At 44.2% G+C, this 25,443-nt stretch overlaps 2 protein-coding genes, 2 non-coding genes and 1 pseudogene across 4 annotated transcripts; 1 reads left to right on the forward strand and 4 right to left on the reverse strand.

The window, feature by feature from the left end:
* Positions 1-1,445: 1,445 nt before the first annotated feature.
* On the reverse strand, positions 1,446-10,097 carry LOC129352155 (histone-lysine N-methyltransferase KMT5B-like; annotated as a pseudogene).
* A 3,025-nt stretch (positions 10,098-13,122) lies between these two features.
* Positions 13,123-16,220, forward strand: LOC129352153 (DNA polymerase epsilon subunit 3-like). The gene is given in 5 exon segments (XM_055021028.1): positions 13,123-13,396; positions 14,872-14,893; positions 14,896-14,956; positions 15,027-15,145; positions 15,779-16,220. Coding segments are annotated over 5 exon segments (444 nt in total). The 5' UTR covers positions 13,123-13,330; the 3' UTR covers positions 15,955-16,220.
* Positions 16,221-19,034: 2,814 nt separating this feature from the next.
* LOC129352151 (60S ribosomal protein L12-like) lies at positions 19,035-22,578 on the reverse strand. Its single transcript, XM_055021025.1, has 6 exons — positions 22,416-22,578; positions 20,599-20,672; positions 20,063-20,161; positions 19,593-19,674; positions 19,432-19,518; positions 19,035-19,189 (listed from the first exon to the last, which is right to left on the reverse strand). The coding sequence occupies exons 1-6, from the start codon at positions 22,450-22,452 to the stop codon at positions 19,071-19,073; spliced, it is 498 nt and encodes a 165-aa protein (XP_054877000.1). The 5' UTR covers positions 22,453-22,578; the 3' UTR covers positions 19,035-19,070.
* Positions 19,265-19,390, reverse strand: LOC129352224 (small nucleolar RNA SNORA65). Its single transcript, XR_008604865.1, has one exon. It is a non-coding gene; the product is annotated as a small nucleolar RNA SNORA65 (small nucleolar RNA).
* Positions 20,374-20,499, reverse strand: LOC129352223 (small nucleolar RNA SNORA65). Its single transcript, XR_008604864.1, has one exon. It is a non-coding gene; the product is annotated as a small nucleolar RNA SNORA65 (small nucleolar RNA).
* Positions 22,579-25,443: the final 2,865 nt, after the last annotated feature.

Below are 25,443 nucleotides of genomic sequence, written 5' to 3' on the forward strand. Positions count from 1 at the left end.
ATAACCTCGAACCATCATCAGATTATTCAACTGAGATGAACAAACATGGAGTCTGAAAAAGTTCTGCTGACGTCACATCAGTCCAGATCCACGGTTCTGCTGGGCTGACGGTGGTGGTTCGGTTCTGTTGGACCGCTACGGATGAGGTCAGCTCGGTCTGCAGAACCAAAGCCTCTCCTCAGAACCGCCAGTCGTCCTGCGGCTGACGTCACCGTGACCCCGTGACCTCACTGACGACAGCTGACCCGGCCAGTCCGGTTGTGTTCAAGCCCCAGAACCCACCCGGACGGGTCGGAACCCCACCGGTTCTGCTGAGCGGATCTGGACAGGAATCATTACTGCTTCCTCCTGGATCTTTAAGGAAGAGTAATCTGGTCCAAGTGGATCAGAACCAAAATAGAAAACAAGACAAACAATAAAACATGAGAACGAAATGAAAGTAGAAGTAAAATCTATAATAACCTCATAAAACATGTTGAGTTTTCCTGCCTGGACGGACGCTGCTGCTGCCCCCTGCTGGCCAACACGAATATTACAAGATGAGCCGGGCCGGGTCGGGCCCGGTTCTGCTGCCGGTTCGGACTTTCGTCTGTTCCTTCTGTTTCCTCCTATGCAGGACCGAGGTGGTGAAGACTTTGACTAGGCCACTCCAGAACCTTCCTGTTGTTTATCTGAGTCAGTCGGAAGAGAACCTGATTTGGATCATCGGTCCTCTGCAGAACCAGCAGCTTAAAGCCCAGAGCACCATGCTGCCACCACCATGTTTCACTGTTGATATGCTACTAATATTTTACGTTATTTTGAGACATTTTATTATTTTAGTTTGTCTATTTCAAGATATTTTGTTTAAAAATATGTAGAAAGATTTTTTATATTTTTAAGTTTAAACTGAAATTAAGTTTTTTTATATATATTCAGCTTTTCTTTTTGATATTCAGTTTCATTTTATTTAAATGCAACTTTTTGAACCCTAACCCATTTATTAATACACATTTAGTTTTAAAAATGTCTATTTAGTCAATCCTTCCATTTCCTAACCCCTTGTCCCTAATGTCTCCAGCAAACGTTCCGGGCGAGAGGCGGGGTCACCTGCACAGGTCGCCCGTCTGCTGCATTCGTCATTCTTAAAGCTTTGGGTTAGTTTATTTGCAGCTGATGAACGGGACGCGAACCTTCCAGAAACTTCAATTATGTCTAATCAGTGCATTAAAGTTGTTGGTAATAAAGAGCAGTGAGTACATGTGGTGATTGACGGCGCTAAGCCCCTCCCCCTGACTCTGAAAAGTATTCACACCAATTTGTTTTAAATTGTGAACTAGGAAAGCCAGATATAAACATAGAACCAACCCACCAGAACCAACGACAGACCAGTGGGCCGGCTGCAGTGAATACTTTACCCAGGCGCAGCATTTGGGTTCGACCCGACCCAGAAAACTTTGCTCAGAAACAAGTCACAAAGAAACTTTATATAGTTTTCAAGTATTCAAAACTGTTAAATAAGTACAAGATGTGTTCACATGATTTACATATTGGACAATATCTGCCTGCTTTAGTTCTGCTAGCGCTCGGCAACGCTCCGCCCTCCGCCTCAGGCCGCGGGAAGCTGGCGGCCGCACCTGGAAGAGATTACAGTGAGAGAGGAGGGAGACTGCTGATTGGCCGAGGGGGGCGGGACAAGATGCTGATTGGCTGCTGGTGATGTGAACGGTAACACAGAAATGGGTCGACGTTCCCAGCTGATCCCGCTCAGACAGACGGAGGAGGAAGGGGGCGACAACCAATCAGGGATCTCTGAGCTCACCACAGAGAGGAAGAGGAGGACGAGGTCTTCCTCACAGAAGCTGAAGACAACTTCCTGTAAACAAACAAACACTTCCTGCCACCGTCCTCCTGCAACTCTGGACAGGAAGTCTGAGTAGCACCACAGAAGAAGAGAGACAGGCTGTAGTGTCAGCGACCCGAGAATCATGGGAAACTGGGAGAGGAGCGGGAAAACTCAGCTGGGGGGAAGAGGTCAGAGGTCAGAGGTCCTTCTGTACATCAGCTTCAGGTTGGAGCGTCAGCCCAGCCGGATTCTGCTGCCAAGTTCTGGTTCCGGTTCTGCTCGGAGGAAGAGGAGGCCTGTGCTTTAATTCTGAAAGGTTGCAGAGTTGAACAGCTTTCCTGCTGGGAATACCATCAGATTCCAGGGCCTGGAACCGGGCCTGGAATCTGATTCCCAATCTGGGATTAAAAATCTGGAATACCGTCTGGAAATCAGAACCACAAGCAGAACCGGGTCGGGTTTATTGTTGATTCAAACCAGGAATCCATTTACCGTTCCAGAGTTTTCCAAACTCAATTCCAGGATTTGTTTTTCCAGTTTTAGAATCACTTTAAAATCCAGAAACTTCTCTGGAAACAACAGATTTGTGATGAAGTCGATCCTGAGGGAACCGGATCCCTTCCGAAAAAAAACATTTCAACTTGGAAGTAAAAAAAGAAGCAGAAAGGAGGAAAGATTTGGGAATGAGAGTTTGGAAAAGCCTGAGCTGCTTTCTGGTCCGAACCAGATGTCAGGATATCGGGTCTGAACTTCAACAGTTTTAAAAATGAAAACTGAACCCAGATCCCTGATCTGTTTGGAAAATGATCAAGAGTAATGGGAATGTCTGGAAAAATGAAGATGGATACGCCGTCTCCAGTTTTATCTGGAAAATAGTATTTTTCCAGGCTGAAGCCGTTCATATCCGTTCTGCTCCTCTTAAAGGGACAGCGCAGCTTCTTGGGGAGCTGACTCCATATTGTTTTTTATATTAGCTTATTGTGACGTTTTTCCTGAAGATCCGGACAGTTTTTTTTAATGACGGTATTCCAGAAATCAGGAAGAATCAGCAGCTCTGTTTGGACTCAGCCCGACCTAAAGCTGTGATTCATTCAGGATCATGATTGGCTGTGGTGCTCTGGCTGCTGATTGGTCGACACCCGGCAGAACTGGCAGCAGAACCGGAAGCGGACCTGGTGGCGGAGCGGCTCTAATGCCTCTGGATAAACGGCTCTGAGCGCGGACACAGAGTAAAAACCTGCCTGGAGACAGAAGCCATGATCTGTACACTTTCTACACGTCCATGATGAAACAACAAGTGCATTCTCTTAAAGGAACAGTACAACTCAAAACAAAGCCCATTTCCACTGGAGACCCGGCCGGATCCTGGGGATCCTGGGCCGGATCCGATCCGACTGGAAGTTCAGCGGAGAGCAGAGCTTTGCCGCAAGTCAACAGCACCCGGGTCCGCTCCATGATGATTTGAGTTCCATATCACTTCCTGTCCATCATCAGCGGCGGCGGCGGTATTTACAGAAGCTTCAGGCGTTGAGCCGCAGAGACTGATCCTCCCTCCTCCTGGAGGAGATATCGATGTCGATGGAGTCTTTCCCCACGATCAGCCGCAGACGCTTCGCCGGAGGAAGTGGAATGAAGTCGTCCTCGAAGTCGTTGTGGAAGTAGTCGTCGTCTTCCTCCTCTTCCTCCTCCTCGTCGTCGTCCTCGTCAGAGGAAGGGTCGGCCAGAACCTTCTGGGTGCGGTGGCCGCCGCCGGCCACGTCCCCGTTGGCCTGCAGCCGCCTGGCGTCGTCCTCCTTCCTCACTGGATCTTCAGCTTGGTGGCGTTGCCGTGGACAACGGGCGCGAAGCCGTTGTTGAGCTTGGCGATGTAGGAGCCGGCCTTGTCCTTGTCGTGCTCCTTGCTGAACTTGATGCTGATCTTGCTAGAGGAGGTGGGGCTGAGCGTGGACGAGGCCACGGCGTCGGCGCCGTCGGCCGTCTTGCTGCTGCTGCTGTCCCTCCGCCGGCGGAGCGTCAGCTTGGGAATGCCGCCGCTGTTCTCCAGGATTAGCTGCGCGTCGTAGCGCGTAATGCGCCGCTTCTTCTTGGCCTTGTCCTGTGAGCGGCAGCTGCTCTTGCTCTTATCGCGGCGGAGCGATTTGCCGCCGTTGGCCACGCCGTTGTAGTCCCGGTGTCTGTCGGCGAAGCTCAGCAGCACGTTCCCGCCATCACGCCCCGCAGCAAACGGCTCGCAGTCGGAGCCTTCGCATTTGATGGTCCGCTCAGTCCGGAAGCGGGAAGGCCGCTTCCGGCCCGAACACGAGCTCCTTCGGCCGTAGCCGCCGCCTAGCCCCTGCGTCACGCCGCCACATGCTGCAGGTACTCGTCCATGTCTGCCGGCTCCGTTTTGATGACCACGCCGCCCGGTACCGGCTGAGCCCGTCCATGGCGGGCTCCAGCTTGGCTCCCGGCACAGGCTCCGGGGCCTTCAGGGTCCGCGTGGACCTGCGAGTCCTGTAGGCAGAGCCGCGGCCGCCATCGGGGAGGTCACCGTTCTCCTTGGCGGCGTGACGGGTCCCCTCGGGCCAAGCGGTGCCGCCTCCGGACCGTCCTTCTCCTTCTTCACGGTGACGACGCTCTTACACGGCAGCACCTTGGAGTCCCTGAGGCCCAGCGGGGCGGCGTCTGCGCGGGGCGCCGCCGCCCGCCTGCGGCTGCGCAGACGCACTTTGCTGGGAGGCTTGGACTGGGAGCGAAGTCTCTTTGGTTCCCTGCTGCTGTTTCCTGGAGCCGGTTTGGAACATGAGGTAGAGACGGCTCGGGACACAGACTGTCTGCTCGGGGTCCGGGTCCGGTACTTCAGGCCCGGCGATGAAGATGATGAAGATGAAGTTTCTGGTTCTGGCAGCTGCAGGGAAACAGAGACACAGGAAGTAAAAGCTATAAAAAAAGATGATTTTTTTTTAGCTCTTACATAAGATATGTTACTATGCATTAGATATACATTTAAAATATATATTAAAAATAACATTAAACAATCAGTCAACTTTATTCACCCACTACTGTTACAGTGACGTATTTATGTAGTTTTATTACATTAAAAAATTAAGTTAAATATTAAAAATAAAGTTAAGAAAGACATTATATTTTCTTTGAAAATTTTAAAATATGGTAAATTGCAAAAAAATATCAAGTATAAAAATAATTTGATATCGCAAAACGTATTACAAAAAAATATCTTTAAAATGTTCAATTCTTAGGAAATTCATTAAAAAAAATCTAACTTATATTAAAATATCTTTTCAGTGTCAGAAGTAAAATAAATAAAAAAATAAAAATATAACATGCAGGCATACAATTAACTGGCAAATTACAGATACAAAATAAAATGAAGTACAAAAAAATTATATTATATTAATATAATATTGTATATTTTATAAAAATACAATGAAAACTGGGAAGCAGAGTACAAGTCTAAAAAATGTATTTAAATTATAAATCCAAAATTCAACAATGAAGAAAAATATAAACATAATAAATCAATAAAAACTAAGAACTGATGTAACTCCTCCCGTCTGCAGATTCCAATCAATATTCTGATATTATTGATGCCTGGTGCTCGATCTTACATTGATGTGTTTGGCATTTCCTGAGAGTCGACGTCGGTGTGGGATCCCACAGAGTGGCTGTCCGAGCTCCTGTTTCCTTCTCCGAGCTTCTTCAGCCGGTTGAGCCGCTTGTCCGTCTCGCGCAGCCCGTACTTGCTGTTGATGACCGAACCTCCACCGGAAGCCCAGCTTTGGATTTGAAAGCACCGGTTCCCCGTCTGAACAGAACCCGGAACAGAACACAATCAGTTCTGTGACTGAAAATCATGAAGTTTAGGATTTAACCGGAATGCGATTCTGTTCTGTCTGCAGCCAGAACCTCAGAGGAGTTTTGAATCCAGCCCGTGTTTTAAGGTCCAGACGGTGCTGCTCACCTTTCACACGTATAACATTCACAAAACTCATTGCTTTCCCCAAGAAGCCGTCTCCATAGTAACAGGAGATCTCCTCCCCGGGCTCGATGTCCCTCAGGACCTTGACGCAGGCCGTGTCTCGGCCCGTCGACACAAACTGCAAACACAGAACCCATCAGGACCGCTTCCAACGGCCCGGCAGCCAATCAGGAGCGGCCAGCAGCCTACCTTACAGTTCGGCCGGCAGTCTGAGGAAGAGGAGCAGAAGTTAGAGGAAGCAGCAGCAGCCAGGAGTTCTGGGGAGGAGGCGGGGCTTACCGTGGTTGATGAAGGCGGCCGGGCCGAGCCACAGCTGGGCGCAGTTCTTCCTGGTGGAGTACATGACGCTGAAGTCGTTCTCTCCGTGGCGCAGCAGCATGTTCTCCTCGCTCTCTGACAGCTCGGCGATGCAGCCCACCAGGAACTCGATCTTATCGTTCCTCTTCCTACGAGACAGCAATAGAGGAGAGGCTCATCAACCCGGCCTCCAAGAACAATTCTTCCTTACAGCGCTGCAACGATTTACTAATCAAGGCTGCAATGACCCATCCATACAGCAACAGAGCGATTCATCAAAGCAGCAGCATCATGGAATTGGCTGCAGTTTGACGAACCAAAGGAACCTTCAGCAGAACCGGTGGATCCTGTTCAGATCCAGTCCGGGTCCGCGGAAGAAGTAGCAACAGGATGACCTCACCATTCCTTGGTAGCCACTATTTTGGCTCCGTTCTGCTCCGATGAATAGCGATTACAGGGCAGAATCTCGAAGCCGCTGTCTGCTGTGAATATCCGCAGGTAGACGAACACCTGGAGGGAGCAGAGAGTTAGAGCCGGGAGGAAGAGGCGATGCGTCGAGCTAGAGGCGGAGCGCTGCGGCGGCGTTTACGTGCTGCTTGAAGAGCTTCTCCTGAGCCTTGGACTTGTGCAGGAACAGGTTCCGGCACCAGTCTCCCGTCGTCAGCGCCTTGTAGGCCTTCTCCATGTTGTCGTGTTTCTTAAAGCGCTCGATGATTTCCTTCAGCTCCTCCTGCCGTCCTTTGATTGGCCGGAATCTGGTGGGAGGAGTTTCAAAAGAGAGACGTGATGTCGCCAGAGGAGACCTGATGCTAACCAGAGCGTATAGTTTCATCTAAAATATTATAGTAATAAAAATGATAAATACATTAAAAATTAAAGCCAATAAAAATATAACAAAATATTAAAAAATGTAGTACAACAGACTATAAAAAAATGTCAAATTACATAAAACATTAACAAAATATTACATTAAAATTTTTTATATAAAAATAGGAATATTAGAAAACAAAAATTACAACAACAAAAAAAGATTTTGATAAAAAACATTTTTTAGAAATATACAGATATTAAAACACATTAAAGAATGTTAAATATCAGAAGTAAAAGAATTTAAAATTACAACAAATCTAAAAAAATATATTTAACTAATAATTACAAATAAAAATTGTATTGTAAATGTTAAAGATGACAAATGGGTAAACGGACCTGGTGTTCATCTTGTGTGTCTGGAAGCCCAGGTAGGGGTCCAGGATGAGGCTGGTGGTCAGGTCGTCGTTCTCACACAGCTCCTTGGCGGTCATCCCTGACGACGGCACGTAGCGACGCTCCGCCTCCAGGCTGGCGCCATTACATCCTGCAGGAACCACAGAGCTGCGTTAGCCTCGGGATCGTACAGCCGGCGGCGCGCCCGGATGCACGCTAAACTCACTGCGGCTGCATCTGCGGCTGCGCGGGTGGCTCCTGCTGTGGCGCAGCGACGTCCGCTGCGGTTGCTGGGAGCGAGTCTGGCTCACCGGTTGATCGCTGCTGGTCAACTTGTTCCCGTGGCGTCTGCCATTTAATACCATGTTCTTGGATTCGCCCAGCCACTTCATGCCCACAAGCCCCCTGCTCCAGTTTCATTTAGTCACTCAGATGAAGGTGCTCGAGTGGGGAAGACCGGCCTGGTTAGAAACCTGCAAACAGAGCAGAAAACTGGTGAAAAACCAACAATCTGATTGGATGAGCCAGGAACAAAAATTCCCCAGGGAGAAAAACTATCAACTTTCTGAAACATTATTTACTCTTCACTAAATTATAAATAGAAAAAGATTTTTTTTTCCATTTCTTGTAATGTAACATTTTCAAATTTGTAAAAGTTATATTAGCAGACAAATGTATCAAGTCAAATATTCCAGACTTCATGTTGGTTTGAAATGGCGCAACTGCGCCTCCTAGCGATTACTCCAAATACTGCAGCCAGCCAGCAGCACTGAGTTCTCTGAAGTTGTCCCTTTAAATGAACCCTGAGGGACTCCACCTGGCGGTCTGCTGGGGTTTCTGGCCCCAAGCCGTCAGCAGCAGCAGCAGCAGCAAACAGGTCAGACTGGTGAATGACTTACTGCTACGGTCCAAACTTCACCCTGGACGAGGAATACGGACCAATCGTACATGATAGAATAGAATTCAACTTTATTGTCATTGCACTGTCACATGTACAAAGCAACGAAATGTAGTTTGCATCTATTCAGAAGTGCTATACAGGATATAAATATTTATAAACAGTTGTACAAAGATATAAACAGAGAATATTGACGTGCTATAAATGTTTTGTACAATCACACTGGCAGACAGTGTGATGGATCAAGACACTGACATGGGACCGGGTCCCGAATCGTTTCATCAGAACCAGCAGGAAGTTCAGCAGCAGAAACTTGGCTGGATCAGAGTAACATGACCCAGCCTGGTCACCGGTTCTCCACACATTTCAGTTAACAACAAACAAAACAGCAGAATCAGAACAATAACTACACAAACAAAACACAGCTAATAGACTGCTCTCATTTTATTTATTTTTATAACTCTTTCACCGTTATGGAATGCTTCAGAAATATTCTCAGACATGATTTGTCAGATTTCTGATTCTACACATGCTCAGCTTTGGGAAAATTTGTTCTAACATTTCATCCATTGGGTTATTTGAACATTCAAACAAACCTGGAATTATGATTTTGTGTTCAATGACAATGAAAACTATTTTAGCGTATATTGATGCCAGGTGAAAATGTTTGACATTTTCAATGGTCACAATGTTATAATTTGAAGTGGTCTCGCAGCGCCCCCCAGTGGTAACCTCAAGCACTGCAGCAGCTGTCAGGTGAACGGTCCTTTTTACTGTAATTTACCATTTGAATTCCGACTTTAAAGGTTTCAATGGCCGAATACTCAAAATTTTAGTATTTCAATTACTTATAAGGTAGAATTGTTGTTTAAACGGGCATCTAAGCATTGAGTGCTTCGTGTTATTAGCTGTCAAGGCTAACGTTAGCACCAAACAAACAGCATTCCGATCAGGATAATGAGGCTGTGGGAACCCGGAAGGCCACGCCGACGGCTGAGGCCGACTGTGTTGACATGCTGCGCTGGTTTCGAACCAGCAACCGTCAGAACCACAGCCAAAAACGTCACCCTGAGGAAGGCTAAGCAGGGCCGGCGTGACAGCTCAACACAGCCGCTGCAGTCCCATAAACAGCCCCATAATTCCCGCTGAGCATCCCGGCTGCTCACCAAACCCACCCCGGTCCAGTCTTGGGACACCGGTTTAAAGAACCGTGGTCACCGCACTCTGCTAGCTACAACCTCAGCAGGATGCTAAGCGAGCTTAACCGAAGAAGATCTCGGTTAAGCTTTCTTGTTTATTTTCAAACAATAAATGGATACATATTTGATTCAAACTGGAAGCTGGGCTCTTCTGGGTGTTCGGAACCGAACAAAAACGGAGCTACGTCCCGGCGGAGCTCGACTGTTTCCGGACACCGACACTCACAGCTTTAGCTCCGGCTGCTCCGTTAGCGTTAGCTCTGCTGGCTAATTTTCTCCCTGACAGGACGGTTAACGGCAGCCCGCAGCCGAGAGGATCGAGCCTCCAGCGGTCGCAAGAGGCTGCGAGAGTCCCGGAACGATTATCCCTCACGAGAGCTTTCCACGCGTTTAAATGCCCACGACACGAACAATACTCACAATATTACGGATTGAGAAACAAAACAGCGGTCCTGATCCAGATCCGTTACGAGACACAGGAAGAAATATCACAGCAAACGCATTATTGTTGTTTTTCTCTGGAAATTAACATTAAAATTCAAGATGGCGGCCTGGCACAGGCGAGAGGGAGCCGCATCACAGCCATCCGACAGAAAATAGATCCCCGAAATACGCCAGCAGTTCCGTCGGATCCACGCCGAAACGAGACACTGCGCGTGAATAGGCCCAAGTAAAACACGGGGAGTGGACACCGTGGAACAATTTTTCTTTTATCTGTCATATTGAAGGAAAGTTAAATAGTTTCATTATGTTTTTTATATCCTGTCGGATGCACACACAAAAGTAGTGCTGCATAAACAAACATCTTTACGCACCAGAGTTCAGAGATGGTGAATGTTCGGTTCTGACAGGAGAACCGCAGCCGAACCCGACCAACAAACGAAGTTCGGCCCAAAATCATTTATAGAGTTTCACATCTGCTTCACGCTCACTTCCGCTGATAAGGGGGCGCTGCGGACCCAGGAGCATTTCCTCCAGCAAGCAGCTGGTCTGCTAATATTATTTGATTTCTAAAAAGTCATTTTTTGATTTCGGTCATTTTCGTGCAATCTCATTAGTTACCCGTACTTCAGTGTATTTTTTGCAACTTAATTTATTTCATATTGCCTCTACTTTATCTTATTTTGTTGAACTATTTCTATTTGATTGATAACTGCGTGTATATATATAAATTTGTATATTATTTTAAATTGTTCAGATTTTTAAATTTCAATTACTTTACTATTGTGTGCTTCTTTTACTTTATCAATTTAAACATATTATTCATAGCGTATTTTAAATGTAGTTGTTGTGATGTTACACCGCTCTTGTCCAGTGGATTGGAAATACACTGACACTCAGAACAAACTGAAAATGTTGTTTATAATTTGTATTTATTTCCATTTAGTTTAAAGTTTAATGATGCCAAACTTCATAATAGTCTTAGGAGAGTGTAGTAACTGCAATTTTAAATGTGGGCAGAGTTGAGAAGAAAAAAAGAATCGTAATAGAATGATTTACAATGAAGTTAAGTGAGAGCCAGACTGAGGTTATACAGGAAACTGGGCAGAATTTGATTTGAAAGCCCCATCCCAGTTATTTAGTAAAATTATCATAACTTTTAAAGTTTTATTTTGTGAAGAGATTGGATTTTGCAGGAGGTTGAAGTGAGCAGCTGATCAGACCGATCCGCTTTGGATCTAAGCTAGCTTCAGCAACATTGTGCATAACCAGAAACATGAGAGGAATCACACTCTGTGAACAAGAAGAAATCTTCAGCAGAACTAGAACGTCTGTCTGCTGGGATCAGGAGAAGCAGTGAGTTTCTTCAATGAAAAGAAAAACAGACAAAATTCAGCAGCAACATTGTTTTCAACGAAAGGTAGCTCTTTAAAATCCTCCTCTGTTCAGGTTGCGTATCATTGCCTGGGAGTATTAGGTTATTTTAACAAGCCAAGGTTATTTTGTTATAAAAGAACCTGAATAAAATTTCTGAAAGTCATTTATGGCAGGAGTGTCCAAGTGTGGCCCGAGGGCCTTTTGTGTCCCTGTGAAGTATTTTGGGCCCAAATGAAGCAAGTCTGGCCTGCAGTTTAGGTGGAAGTTGCAGGCGGAAACTTTTTCAGCCTATTTTTCAGATAAACAACATTAGGCACGGAAATATAGATTCCGATTTTTGTTTTTGTATTTATCTAGAAACCTAAACACTGACCTACTTTTTCAGTAGCTAATATTACTTAATATGTAAGAAAACAACCCAAAAAATGAAGAATTGTGGGCTTTCTTTATGTTTTGTGTCTACTATGGTTTTACATGTCTGCGTTCTCCAAAAATCCAAATGTAACATTTAAATTGCTCAGTTTATTATCAAGCAGCTAAAATAAAAAATTAGGCACCAAAAGTTTGTTTTAAAAATGTTATTAATATTTCAACAACTTTGGCCCTCATGACAAAAAGTTTGGACAGCTCTGAGTTATGCCCTTTTTTCTCCTATCCCTAACAAAGCTAGAAACATAAAGTTTTAATATTCTACTTGTTGTGTGTTTAGTGAAGCATCTGAAAGTTGCTGCAGTGATATTTTCTGACATGTTCCAGGTGCAGATCAGAGGAACACAGAGGAGTCCAGGAACCTTGACGTTTATCCTGGAGCGCTGCCCAGAATTGGCCCCAGGAACCTGAACTGTGTGGGCGCTAAGACTCCACAGCGGGATTTCAGTGATTTCACCGTGTTTTCAGGCATGTGGGCTGCATGATGTGTGAGAAGAAGCAGCTGCCATGGAAACCACCTAAATACCTTCTCCCCTGACAGTCCTTTGACCTTCTCCTGTCTGATGAAGATGATGCTGGAAGCTGAGCTCCAAAAATGATTGAAACATCATGTTTAATATGAATTCAGTCTGGGCTCAAGGAAAGCATAAAAAAAATAAGTACCAGTTAAGAATCTTCACTCTATTTTTAGCTTTAATCAGATTTACTGTAGTTTAATTAAATGTTGGTATATTTATTTAATATTAATATATTTTAGTTATTTGATCGATGCTTTAATTTCTTATCTTAACTTAATGCATTTAATTTTGTTTTAGTACATTATGACATTTTATTTTCTGTATTTTGATGATGGCTTCTTGTCTTAGTATTTGTTATTTAATATAATTTGGTGCAAAAGATCTTACTTTATGATTAGAATTAGCTGAATTAACAGGAAATATTAGAACTTTTTAGTCTAACAAATCTGTATTATTTTTGTAACTTTTTCTTATAATATTTTTAAATATATGGGCAATACAATTTCATTTATTTTCATGAAATTGTATTTTGAAATATTTGTCAGTAGGTTGATAAATATATTCAAGATTTGTTATTTACGTACATATTTTACTTTTGTATGTCATATTCATAGAAATGAATTGAAATTAATTTTATTACTGCAGTTTAACTTAAACATACTCTAAGTTATTGTTGTCAAAGGAATTTCATTTCATTCAATGTTGTTTTAATGCATTTTTGTTTTCTAATTAGATAAAGTTTTCAGCAAGATCACTGAATAAAATTTCACTTCAGAGTATTTAATTTTAAGTAGAAATTCATTTAGTTTTATCTTACTGCCTGTTATATTTCACTAAAAAAATGAGTATAAATTGTTTTACTAAAACATTTTTTCACCGACTTCAATCATTTTTCTATTTTATTTTGAGTTTTTTTGCACCTGCGGAAATACGTCACGCTTACGTCAGCGGTCGGAGTTGAATCGTTGACGCAGGCGGGCTCGTGGTGGCAAGAGGATTCGCGGGAAACGTGTAAAATCAAACGTGCGGAGCTTGAAGGCGCGCGGTGGGTCTTTCCGTGAACCGCACGCGCTTCCCGGGCAGAGAGCGGCGGTTGCGCGCGCGCGCGCGCGCTAGTACGTAGCAGCCTCGCGGCGGCGAAGGGACAAGAACGGAGCGGGAGAAATGGCGGAGCGGCCAGAGGACCTGAACCTTCCCAACGCGGTGATCACCCGCATCATCAAGGAGGCGGTGAGCGGCCGCCGAGCACCGGGGTGAGGAGGGAGGTTTCCCGCAGGCCAGGCCGGCCTTCGTGACGGGAGAGCGTGTTTATTTCCAGAGCGGTCCCGGTTCTGGTCAGTTTTGGTTCGGGATGTTTCCTAACATGACCAGAACCAAAGCTCTTCTCTGCCAGGGAGCTGAGAAGCTCCGCTGCTTGATTTCATCTCATGAAAATAAAAAACGACAAACTTCCGTATAACCCAACAGGTTTTACTTGGGGTCAGAGGTCACAGATCCTTAAAATTCAAATTCTGAGATAATTGCTCCTCCAGTAGAAAGTGATGAATTTGAGTAAAAGGGAAAAGGCATATTTGTGTCAAAGGCAAATTAAATGCTGTCATAACTCATCATTCAGTCATCTTCAGAGTCGATGTGATGCAAGTATCTCCAGTAGCAGTCAGCCTCGCTGTGACTGTTTTAGGCTTCTGACTGAAGACTGCTGCCGTCTCATAAGTCTGATGCTAACATCAATATCCACTTCTGAGATGCTAACTCGCTACTCCCAGTTGAAAAACACCTTGTTGCCATGGTTACACATAACTACAGTCTGAAAGGTAAAAAAAAAGCTAAAAAAGGATTTAAAGTAAATTCACAGCAAACAGAAACAATTCAACAAACAAAAAAACACTCAACCAGCAGAGCAGTTTCAACAGGCTGCCACCAGGAGGCGGTGTTCTGGAGCGCTTGATTCAAGTGATTTGGGTTTAATTTGAGCCCAGTTCTGACAGCAGCCAGAGTTCTGAACCGACCAGCGTCTATCAACAGCTGCTGACTGATACCAGACCCGGTAACGTGTAAACAGACCCGGTAACGTGTAAACAGACCCGGTAACGTGTAAACAGAACCAGTAACGTAAACAGAACCAGTAACGTGTAAACAGACCCGGTAACGTGTAAACAGAACCAGTAACGTGTAAACAGACCCGGTAACGTGTAAACAGAACCAGTAACGTGTAAACAGAACCAGTAACGTGTAAACAGAACCGGTAACGTGTAACAGACCCGGTAACAAACAGAACCAGTAACGTGTAAACAGACCCGGTAACGTGTAAACAGAACCAGTAACGTGTAAACAGAATCACTAGACAACTGGACCAGTTGTAACCAGAGCTAGCAGCGAGTCTCTCCACGGTGAAACTGTTTTATTGCTTTTGAACCAAACCAGTTCAGGTTTTTGTGGTTTTGGACCAAAGACCAAAATTATGCCTGCCGTAAACTCATTTCCCAATCTGGTGACGAAGTTTTTTTTCTGTTTCATTTGAATAATTAATTGATGGTAACTGGACGGGACCAGTTTAAAGCTCAGTGAGGATTTTCACGCTGACACATCAACATGCGAATGTTTCCTGCTGATGGGAGTGAAAAGAGCAGTTGCGAGCCAGCTTGTGTTTCCTGACCAGACGTGTGTTTAGAGATAACTCCTCCGCACCGTTTGTTTCCTCGCAGCTCCCAGATGGGGTGAACGTGTCCAAGAGGCCCGGCGCGCCATCTCCCAGGCGGCCAGCGTCTTCGTGCTGTATGCGACCTCCTGGTGGGTTTTTAACACGCTGCAGGGACCGGCGCGACTCTCGTCAAGCTCAACGTTTCTCTCCTGGTTTCAGCGCCAATAACTTTGCCATGAAGGCCAAGAGGAAGACGCTGAACGCAGGAGACGTGCTGGCAGCCATGGAGGAGATGGAGTTTGAGCGATTCCTGGAGCCGCTGCGGGACGCTCTGGAAGGTAAAGGACACGTCCGGCTGCGTCCCGACGCTCCCTCTCTGCTCTGAATCAGACGCTGCCGATTCACCAAACACAGAAACACAAATACTACAGAAAAACAATTCAAACACAGGAAACAAGCAAAATGGAGAACACTGAAAACTTGACAAACAAAACAAAGTCCTCCAGGCCACTAGGGGGAGTCTGGGTCAGTAATATTACCTTTGTAAGCATGCTGCTGCTCTATCATATTGCAAAATATATGAAGTAACTCATCTTTTCTGTTTCCTCCAACTCTGATCTCTTGCTGTTCAGCGCCCCCTACTGGAGTGGAGAACTTTTTCAGTTTGCAGCGCTTTGCCTTTTGTTCTTCCTGCAGTTGCTGCGTTTGTTTTGCATCACCCATGCTTATGCTGCACTTCTTCATCAGTCTGCAACGGACATAGTTCCTTCCCCTCTACTGTCCTTCCTTCACCGTCTCCGTCCTTTCCTAGTCTTTTCTTCTTTGTCCTTCAGCTGTTCTCTTCCCTACGTGTCCCTCTGTCCTTCCTGTCCTGAGGTTTAGACATGAAGAGATGATGGACCTACCAAGACTACTGTAGTGGCAGCATCATGCTGTGGGAATGAGGTCTGACCCGTCTGGTTTGTTCTCAGTGTACAAGAAAGACCAGCGGGGGAGGAAGGAGGTGAGCGAACAGAAACGCAGAGACAAGGAGAGGAAGGCCGACTCCGAGAACGACAAGAGCAGAGAGGAAGAGGAGGAAGAGGAGCAGCAGCGCATGGAGGAGGAGCCTGAGGAGGAAGCTGAGGAAGAGGAGGAGGACAACTGACCGTCCAACAGACTCGCTCGGTTCTGATCCGGTTCAGGCATTTTAACAGGAAAGCTTCAGCTGAACAACTCCAGACCGGAATTATCCGGACCGGAGTAGTTTGCCACTTTCTCCACATCTGTCAGGAATAAAGGAGCCGGACCGCCGCGCTGGAGCGGTTCTGATGTTCTCCATGTGGGTCAGAATCGTAGTTTTCATCAGTTTGTATTTTTGTAAACTTGTTTATGGCTGAAATATTTCAATAAATGTTTTGTATAAAACTGAAATCAGGATGTTTTATTCCATTACAGCCTTAAAATGCAACCATAAAAACCAGTTTCCCATAGAATAGTCAGGATTTATTTTGAAAATATCTAAGCTTTTACCTTCAAGTACTCATTTCAGATGTAATGAAAAATTTTGCTTTTTGTAGAGAATATGTTTGAAGTGTAGTTAAAACTTAAGTGAATAAAATTAGGCTTTTATTTTGGAGTACATTTAGGTATTCATTTAACTTTGATTCCAGTTTCTGTGTGAAGTAAATTTAAAAACAAAAACGGCATAATTCACCTCCTTGTGATTTAATGTCATTTCCTTCATTTGTTTTGACAGCATCAGTCCTCCATATAAAGATTAAATACATTTACATTCTTCACTGCAAAAAAGCAGCTTCAGTCCAGCCAAGTTACCAGCTGGTTCTTCACAGAACACTGAGTAGCAAACTGGAAAGTTCAGTGGAAGGGGAAACTACTGTAGAAACAGGGACGACGGAACCCTTGAATGTTGAACACCAGAAGCGCCAAAAGTGATTTACATACCTGACTGACACCTCAGTTTTTCCCTCCACTCAACTACAGTCACTCTGAATTTCCTGCTTTAGTAAAAATCATTCAGTTTTTTTTTCTTCTTTTTTTGAACAGACTTATTTCTTCATAAGTTCTGCATTCAGATACAATGACTGACACATTTAGTCAAAAAAAAACAAAAACATTAATTTCCAGTACAACCAATAAAAACAGTTGAACAATAACATCCAAACTATTCGGCGAGCTGAAGTTCCAAGGGATTTCTTTTTTCCTTCCCCTTTTTTCTATCCACCACTCCATGGAATATTAAGCACAAATGAAATACAAACATGAGATATGTAATAAAGGGACAAACTTTCTCAGTTAAACTTTTGCCTGCATCCTAACAGAGATATTTGTTAAAATTACCTATAAAATATGTATCTGTGTGTTACACTTATCTTACTACAATGTTAATTGCAAATATGTCATCAAAGGGTTCCATCTTTTCTTAAATAATCAGTGGACATATTTAGTTTTGCTGTTATTTTCTCCATTGTATAAACGTTCACTAGTCTCTCTTTCCATTGATTTACAGTAGGGAGTAAAGGTCTATACCAACATACTGTTATCATTTTTTTGGCTATGACTACAAGGACACCAAATAAGTACTGCTTCTCTTTACTTAAATTGCTTGGGGGTACTCCTAGAAGAAAGACCAGGGGTTCCAATCAATATAAGTGTGCAAAATATTTGAAATTTCCTCTCTAATTTCCTCCCAAAACTTTTTAATCTTTGGACAATCCCAAAAGACATGAGTGTGATCTCCAACTAGTCCGCACTGTCTCCAGCACAAATTTGATTTAGCTTGATCGAATTTTGAAATAATATATGGAGTTTTGAAATATCAAATGATTGTTTTCCAATAAAATTCTTTCCATGTTGGACTGTTAGTCAGTTTATGTCCTCTTACGCACACTCGTTACCACTCATCTTCTATCACAACATTCATTTCTAGTTCCCACCTTTCCTTTATCCCAGGAGGTCCCATTGATAGACATGACTGTAAACATTTGTATAGTTTCGACACAGTTTTATCTGATTTCTTTTCTTTGTGATCTTTATAAAGAATAGTTCTAAATCTGTAGGCCGTGATTCAAGAAGAGACCACTCAGTATGGGACATCAGGTAACTTCTTAACTGCAAATATCTATAAAAATCAGATGTAATCAACCCGTACTTCTCCTTGATTTGACTAAATGATTTCAGAATCTCCCCTTCAAACAAGTCATCAATAAAAATTAAATTCTTGTTTTGCCAGATTCGGAAACCTGGATCTTGTTGCCCTGGTATAAAGTCTATTATATCCACAAATTTTAAAGCTCTAGATATAGATTGAGGAGCTTTCATATCTTTTGTGTGCTTTTCATCCACGTATTTGTAATTTTGTACCTGTTCCAGGTTTCAGTAGAGCAAAATGTAAAGGTCTGTAATGAAAGTTTAGGACATGCACTTTGTTCTAGTGTCAGCCATGTTGTTTCTTATTCTGCACTAGCCACTCTACACTTGCATGTAGTTGTGCTGCCCATTAATATAATTTTAGATTCAGTACATTAAGACCTCCATTATACTTACCGCTGGTCAGTTGTGTAAATTTTATTCTGGCCTTTCTTTTCTGCCAAATAAATGTAGAAATCATTTTAAAATTTTGTTGTTGGAATCCAAATAGGAAGGGACATAAACAAATACAACAAATCTGGGGAGAATATTCATTTGATTGTTTCAATCCTTCCAAAAAGGAAAGCGTAGAATATCCCATCTTTGTAAGTCTTTTTGGATTTGATCCAGTAACTTCCCATAATTTGCTTTGTATAAATTGGAAACATCGGTGGAGATATTGACTCCCAAATATCGAAACCCTTTAGGTGACCAGTTGAATTTCACTAACTTGGATAATTCTGAGGGCCAAGTACCATTTAGCATCATGGCCTCTGATTTTGATTCATTTATTTTGTATCCGGCGACTACACTAAAGTCCTTCAGACATCTTAAAATATTTGGTATGGAAATTATTGGGTCTCTAATATACAGTATGATATCATCAGCATATAATGACAGTTTGTGAGTCCTAATTTTATCGTTCCGTTTTTTAAAAGCACCAGCAGGTTTCTATGAGTTTGATTTCTGCGTTTATTCACTAAAACGATTCTTTAAAGTTCAATCTTGTGCTGAAATCTATACTTCAGTTTTGGAGGCCCGGTTCAGAACCAGAACCAGGTTAATGGACCTTCTGAATATCAGACAGAACCCAGCAGCTCAGTTTCAACACACTTTATTCCAGAACCGCCATCTTTACTCTGACGGACATTCCACTTTCCCGCTGTTGATGTCATCAATGACATCATGAGGGGCGCGGCCATCGATGGTGCAGCCGACTGACTGAGCCGTGCCCAGGATCTCCTTGATGGTTCCTGAGGAAAAACAGAACCAAGAGTCCATTAGAGCCCGACCCATCCAGAACCGAACCCAATCGCAACAGATTTCTGGTTTGTTCCGGGCTTTTCGGCACAGAGCGGCCCACGGCACGGACCGCCCTGTTTCCTAAAGCCGGGTCACTCTGAGCCTCCACTGGACTGAACTCGGCCACCGGGTCAGGCCGGACCAGTGGCGGAGGCTTTGGGGGCGGGGCTAGAGTATGGGGGCGGGGCCTCACCTGAGAGCTCTCTGGCGATGGAGCGCGGCCTCATGACCCGGGCGATGCCAACGATCTCATCAAACGTGACGCTGCCACTGTGTTTGACTGGAAGAGCAGAAACAGATTCAACATGGCGGCCCAACAGGAAGTCCCTTCCTCCCCAACAGGAAGCCACTTACTGTTCTTGACCTTCTTCCTGTCGCGAGGCGGCTCCTTCAGAGCTTTGATGATCAGAGCAGAAGCGGAAGGAACCACTTCGATCTGAACAGAGACAGAACCCAATCAGAACCAGCAGGTCTAGTAACTGGCTCAGCACCAAATCAGAACCGTTTCAGGTAAACGGGTCATCCAGAACCTTCTTTGACTCTCTAGACCAATCAGAAAGTCCAGTTGGACCGAGACGATTCCGAGACAAGAAAAACCCGACAGGCTTTCTAAACTAATGGACCAGAGTCGGATTACACAGAATGCAGCCTAATCCCCCAAACCAGAACCGCTTCAGAACCTGCAGCGGTTCTGGACTCGGATTCATGCTGTCTGGAACTTTAGGATCTCGGCTCAAACTAAATTTATTGTTCTTGTATCGGCAGAGAAAAGGAGAAAAGGTTCTGGAGGGAAACCCGGCCGGGTTCTGTTGTGTTGGACGCACAGCGGCCTGCCGGTTCTGGATGGTCAGCTTCACGGTGATCCTCAGGCCCTTCCAGTCCCCGGTTGCCTTGGCGATGTCGTCACCGACTTTCTTTGGAGACTGAGGAAGGAAAATAGACCCGGTTAAAACCCAACGGTCCCATCAAAACCCAACGGTCCCATCAAAACCCAACGGTCCCATCAAAACCCAACGGTCCCATCAAAACCCAAAGGTCCCATCAAAACCCAAAGGTCCCATCAAAACCCAACGGTCCCATCAAAACCCAATGGTCCCAATCAAAACCCAACGGTCCCATCAAAACCCAGTCTGCCTGGTGTTCCGGGCTTTTCGGCACAGAGCGGCCCACGGCACGGACCGCCCTGTTTCCTAAAGCCGGGTCACTCTGAGCCTCCACTGGACTGAACTCGGCCACCGGGTCGGACCGGTCCAGTGGCGGGAGGCTGGGTCGGACCGGTCCAGTGGCGGGAGGCTGGGTCGGACCGGTCCAGTGGCGGGAGGCTGGGTCGGGCTCAACCGTTCTGAGTTCTGATACTCACCAGACCCAGAGGTCCGATTTTAGGAGCCAGCGCAGAGGTGGCGCCGACTTCCCCTCCTGTGCACCTCATGAAGACTGAAAGACAGGAAACAGAACCAGGATAACAAATGGTCCAGTACCGGGTCCAGCTGGTACGCAGAGGCTGTTGCTATGGTAACCAGCTTCACCCCGACTAGCATAACGAGTACACATCAAAGCTTCTGGCATTAAAACGAAGGTTCTGGTTCTGAAGGATGGAATCTGTTGTCAGGAAGTTAAATATGTACAGATCAGATCCATTTGTCAGCAGTGATCTGTTCATGTAGATGAGAATATTTTTACCCAGATTAACGCATCATATTGGAGCCATCGACTCTACAGACGGCCATGTTTGTTGGTCGGACATCTTGAATAATTTAACCACTATACCGAAACCTTCACTGATTAAACTGTTTCCTATTTTCGTCTCCATGGCAGAACTTTAAATGTTGCTTTTATTTTAAAATTTGATTGAACAAAATAATTTATCCCAACACCAGAACCTCTGAAGGTTTGGAGTGAGACAAAAATAGAGATCAAAAATTAAACATCAACAGCCAAGATATCATTTTTCCAAGTGAATTTGGGGTTTTAACATGATAAAGCTTTCAGTCAGGTTAAAATCAGGTTCATCAATTGAGTTTCAACCTTCTGAATGTTTCACATTCAAGAAACCTTAAAACCAAAGTCAACTAAAAACTAGACAAAAATAATTTTCTCATTCCAAAAAGAGAAAGTTTTCAACCATTTATCTCAGTTTGGTTCAGGTAAATAACGATGTGGATAGTTGTCTGTTTCATTCACTCACATCCCTTTGGGAGATATAAAGCTTTGCCACTTCTTGCTTCAGTACAATTTCTAGATCCTCGACCCACTGCAGGTAATTTCCCTGACTTATTTTGTAATAAAAATGAAGCTGAAAGAAACAAACCTACAGATTATGGAGAAGTGAGCGGTTGCGTATCAACAGCAAACACTAATAATTAGTTTACACAGCAAATATTTTTTGTGCTTGTTTCTGTCTGGAATTGATGCTTTTATATGGCAGTGGATGATTTTATTTGTAATAGTTTTGTTCTGTTTTTTATGGGCCATATTTGTGTCTGAATAAATGGGATTGATTGACTTTTAATTAGTTTAGTCTTTACAATTGCTACAATTTGCACAACTATTTTTGCATTTCAAATCTTTTACTTAGTACATTGGTAGGCATTATGCAACACATTTTTATTAATTCAAATTTGAATAATTTCTTGAGTACCTTTAACTTTCACTGAGCAAAACAAACTAATGTTGAGTAAACTTGAGCAACCTGTGGACGTTCCCTCTGATAAATGCTGAACATTCTGCACTCCCAGTTTAGATGATTAACTCAAACTGCGCATGATCAAATCCAAATAGTGTGTTGATTAGAAATGATCACCGATGAGCAAATAAAACATTTATAAACTAAATTAATAAAAACTATTAAATACCCCTTAAAAAAAGTAAGTCAGCTCTGAAGCTAGCTGACTGCAATTAGCTTAGAGGCTAACATTAGCTAGATAGTTACCCTGCACGTGGAGCGGTAGCTCGTCCTATAGTTCCACAAAACTACCCAACACACTCTTTACTTCATCACATCAAAACCCCCCACACACACCCACTCATCCTCCAGGCGTTCCAGCCCGGATTTGGTGTCCAGTCTTTACCGTTTTCAGCGCTTGGCCTGCAGGCCACCGGGCGCGCAGGTAGCCGGCTAACAGCGGCTCCATCTCTGCTGTGAGAACCACGTCAGCGTTTATTACCCAGAAAACATACCGATTTTGATTTCGTTGGGGTCGAATTTGGGCGGCATGTTGCTGTAGTGGAGGTTGAGCTCAGTTCAGCTTGGTTGGTGAGGGTGTCGGATGAACCCGGCTTCGGGACGACCGATAACTGTTGCACCTTCACCGCTACAGGGGCAAAGAAAGGCCAAATGGAGGCTGCGATGGACTTTATAGCTCCACCAAATCCCGCGAGACTTCCAGCCAGAGTGACGAAATTATGATCCTCCCCTCAGTTCTTTATGTTTCTTTTTTAACATTGCTACACAAATTTGGAAAAGTTTGAAAACTGTTATTTGATCTGGATGAAACAATTTAAGATCTGCTGTTTAATTTCACACAATAAAAGGGCAACACGAAGCTTATCTGTTTTATTAATTAGGTGCATTGTTATTATTATAATGATTATTATTAAGAATAAAATGACTGTCAGGTTAATTGGTCTTATTAAATTCTTCTTAGGTGTGAGTGTGAATGGATGGTTGTCTGTTCTGTGTGTCTCTATGGTGACCTATCCAAGGTGACCCCGCCTCTCGCCTACTGACAGCTATAGAGGGCAGGAGTACATCATGACCCCAATGGGATGAGGGTGGAACAAAATGGATGGATGATAAGGGTAAAAGGTCGTTTTATTTATGTAGCACATTTTCAGCAACAAGGGAATACAAAGTGCTTGTATGTATGTATGGATGTATGGATGTATGTATGGATGGATGGATAGATGGATGATGGTTGGATGATGGTTGGATGATAGATGGATGGACGATGGATGGATGATGGTTGGATGATGGATGGATGATGGATGGATGATGGTTGGATGATGGATGGATGATAGATGGATGGACGATGGATGGATGATGGATGGATGATGGTTGGATGATAGATGGATGGACGATGGATGGATGATGGTTGGATGATGGATGGATGATGGATGGATGATGGTTGGATGATGGATGGACGATGGATGGATGATGGTTGGATGATGGATGGATGGATGATGATGATGGATTGGATGATGGTAGATGGATGGACGTGGATGGATGATGGTTGGATGATGGATGGATGATGGATGGATGATGGTTGGATGATGGATGGACAATGGATGGATGATGGTTGGATGATGGATGGATGGATGATGGATGGATGGATGGATGGATGATGGATGGATGATAGATGATGATAGATGGATGATGGTTGGATGATGGATGGATGGATGGATGATGGTTGGATGATGGATGGATGGATGATGGTTGGATGATGGATGGATGTGATGGTTGGATGATAGATGGATGATGGATGGATGATGGTTGGATGATGGATGGATGGATGATGATGGTTGGATGATAAATGGATGATGGATGGATGATGGTTGGATGATAGATGGATGATGGTTGGATGATAGATGGATGATGGTTGGATGATGGATGGATGGATGATGGTTGGATGATAGATGGATGAGATGGATGATGGATGGATGATAGATGGATGATGGTTGGATGATGGATGGATGGATGATGGTTGGATGATAAATGGATGATGGATGGATGGATGGGATGGATGATGGATGGATGGTTGGATGATAAATGGATGATGGATGGATGATGATGGTTGGATGATAGATGGATGATGGGATGATGGTTGGATGATGGATGGATGGATGATGGTTGGATGATAAATGGATGATGGATGGATGATGGTTGGATGATAGATGGATGATGGTTGGATGATAGATGGATGATGGTTGGATGATGGATGGATGGATGATGGTTGGATGATAGATGGATGATAGATGGATGATGGATGGATGATAGATGGATGATGGATGGATGGATGATGGTTTGGATGATAATGGATGATGGATGGATGGATGGATGATGGATGATGGATGGATGATGGATGGATGATGGTTGGATGATAGATGGATGATGGATGGATGATGGTTGGATGATGGATGATGGTTGGATGATGGATGGATGATGGTTGGATGATGGATGGATGATGGTTGGATGATGGATGGATGATGGAGTCAGAACCAGCCACTCAGCAGCTCTTAAAACCTGTTCATGTAGGCTGAGTTTCCTGGATGCTGATTGGTCAGTTTGTCTGGTTTCCAGCTGTTTCCTGCGCTGTGTGGGCCGCTTGCCTCCCCTGCAGCAGGTAGCGACCCGCTGGGTCGGTTCCGTCCTGCTCCGGGCCTCCTGTCCTCCCGTCCTGTTTGAGTCAGAGCCGCTACAGGAATAGCTCCAGAACAGGAGAGGGAGTAAGTGGGTGAGAAGCAGAGATCAGTGCTGTTTAATATGGATGATGAAAATGTGTGAGGATGGTCAGAATCTCACAACTCCTACTCTGTGTTTTCAGAAAGACTCAGCTTTCAAATATCACAGCTGAATAATGTGTTTGATGCAGATCTGTAAGCTGATTTCAGGGTTATGTGACCTTTGGTGAGGAAAGAGCTCAGCGCTAAGCCTCAGATTGTTTTTGTGCTCAGAAAGAAATGCTGATAAAAACCAGAAAGCAACAGCAAACAGGATGAGCTGCTGCTTCATCTCTGCAGTCAGACAGACAGAGAGAGGAAGAGAGAGAGAGCCCTGCATGTTGGAGCAGACAGGAACTGGGCCGAACATTTTTAGCGTCTGACCTGCAGGAAGGATCCAGGTTACAAACTGGTTCAGCTCAGAAAAGTTGAGGAAGTCTCATCCCTGTAGTGGAGGGATTATTAAAACATTTTAATAATCCAGCAGCAAAGATTAAAAAGGGAACATGAGCCTGAATACAAACCTTTGATCTGAGGATTTAGGAGAGTTTAAAGGAGGCTTTCTTTGGAAGAAAAGCCCACAGCATCACAGATCCACCACCAAACATTATACTTTCCACAGGTCTAGTCAAAGTCCCTGGAGAGCTCTGCATGTTTGATGGTATCAACCTGTTTCCCAAACAGCAGGTTGGGCTGTTGATGAAACTTCCTGGTTGCCATGGAAACATCAAGATAGCACTACAAAACTTTCCAATAACACAAAAAAGTT

The sequence above is a fragment of the Poeciliopsis prolifica genome, unplaced genomic scaffold (assembly GCF_027474105.1).
Source record: "Poeciliopsis prolifica strain line A6 unplaced genomic scaffold, Auburn_PproV2 SCAFFOLD073, whole genome shotgun sequence".
Taxonomy (NCBI): domain Eukaryota; kingdom Metazoa; phylum Chordata; class Actinopteri; order Cyprinodontiformes; family Poeciliidae; genus Poeciliopsis; species Poeciliopsis prolifica.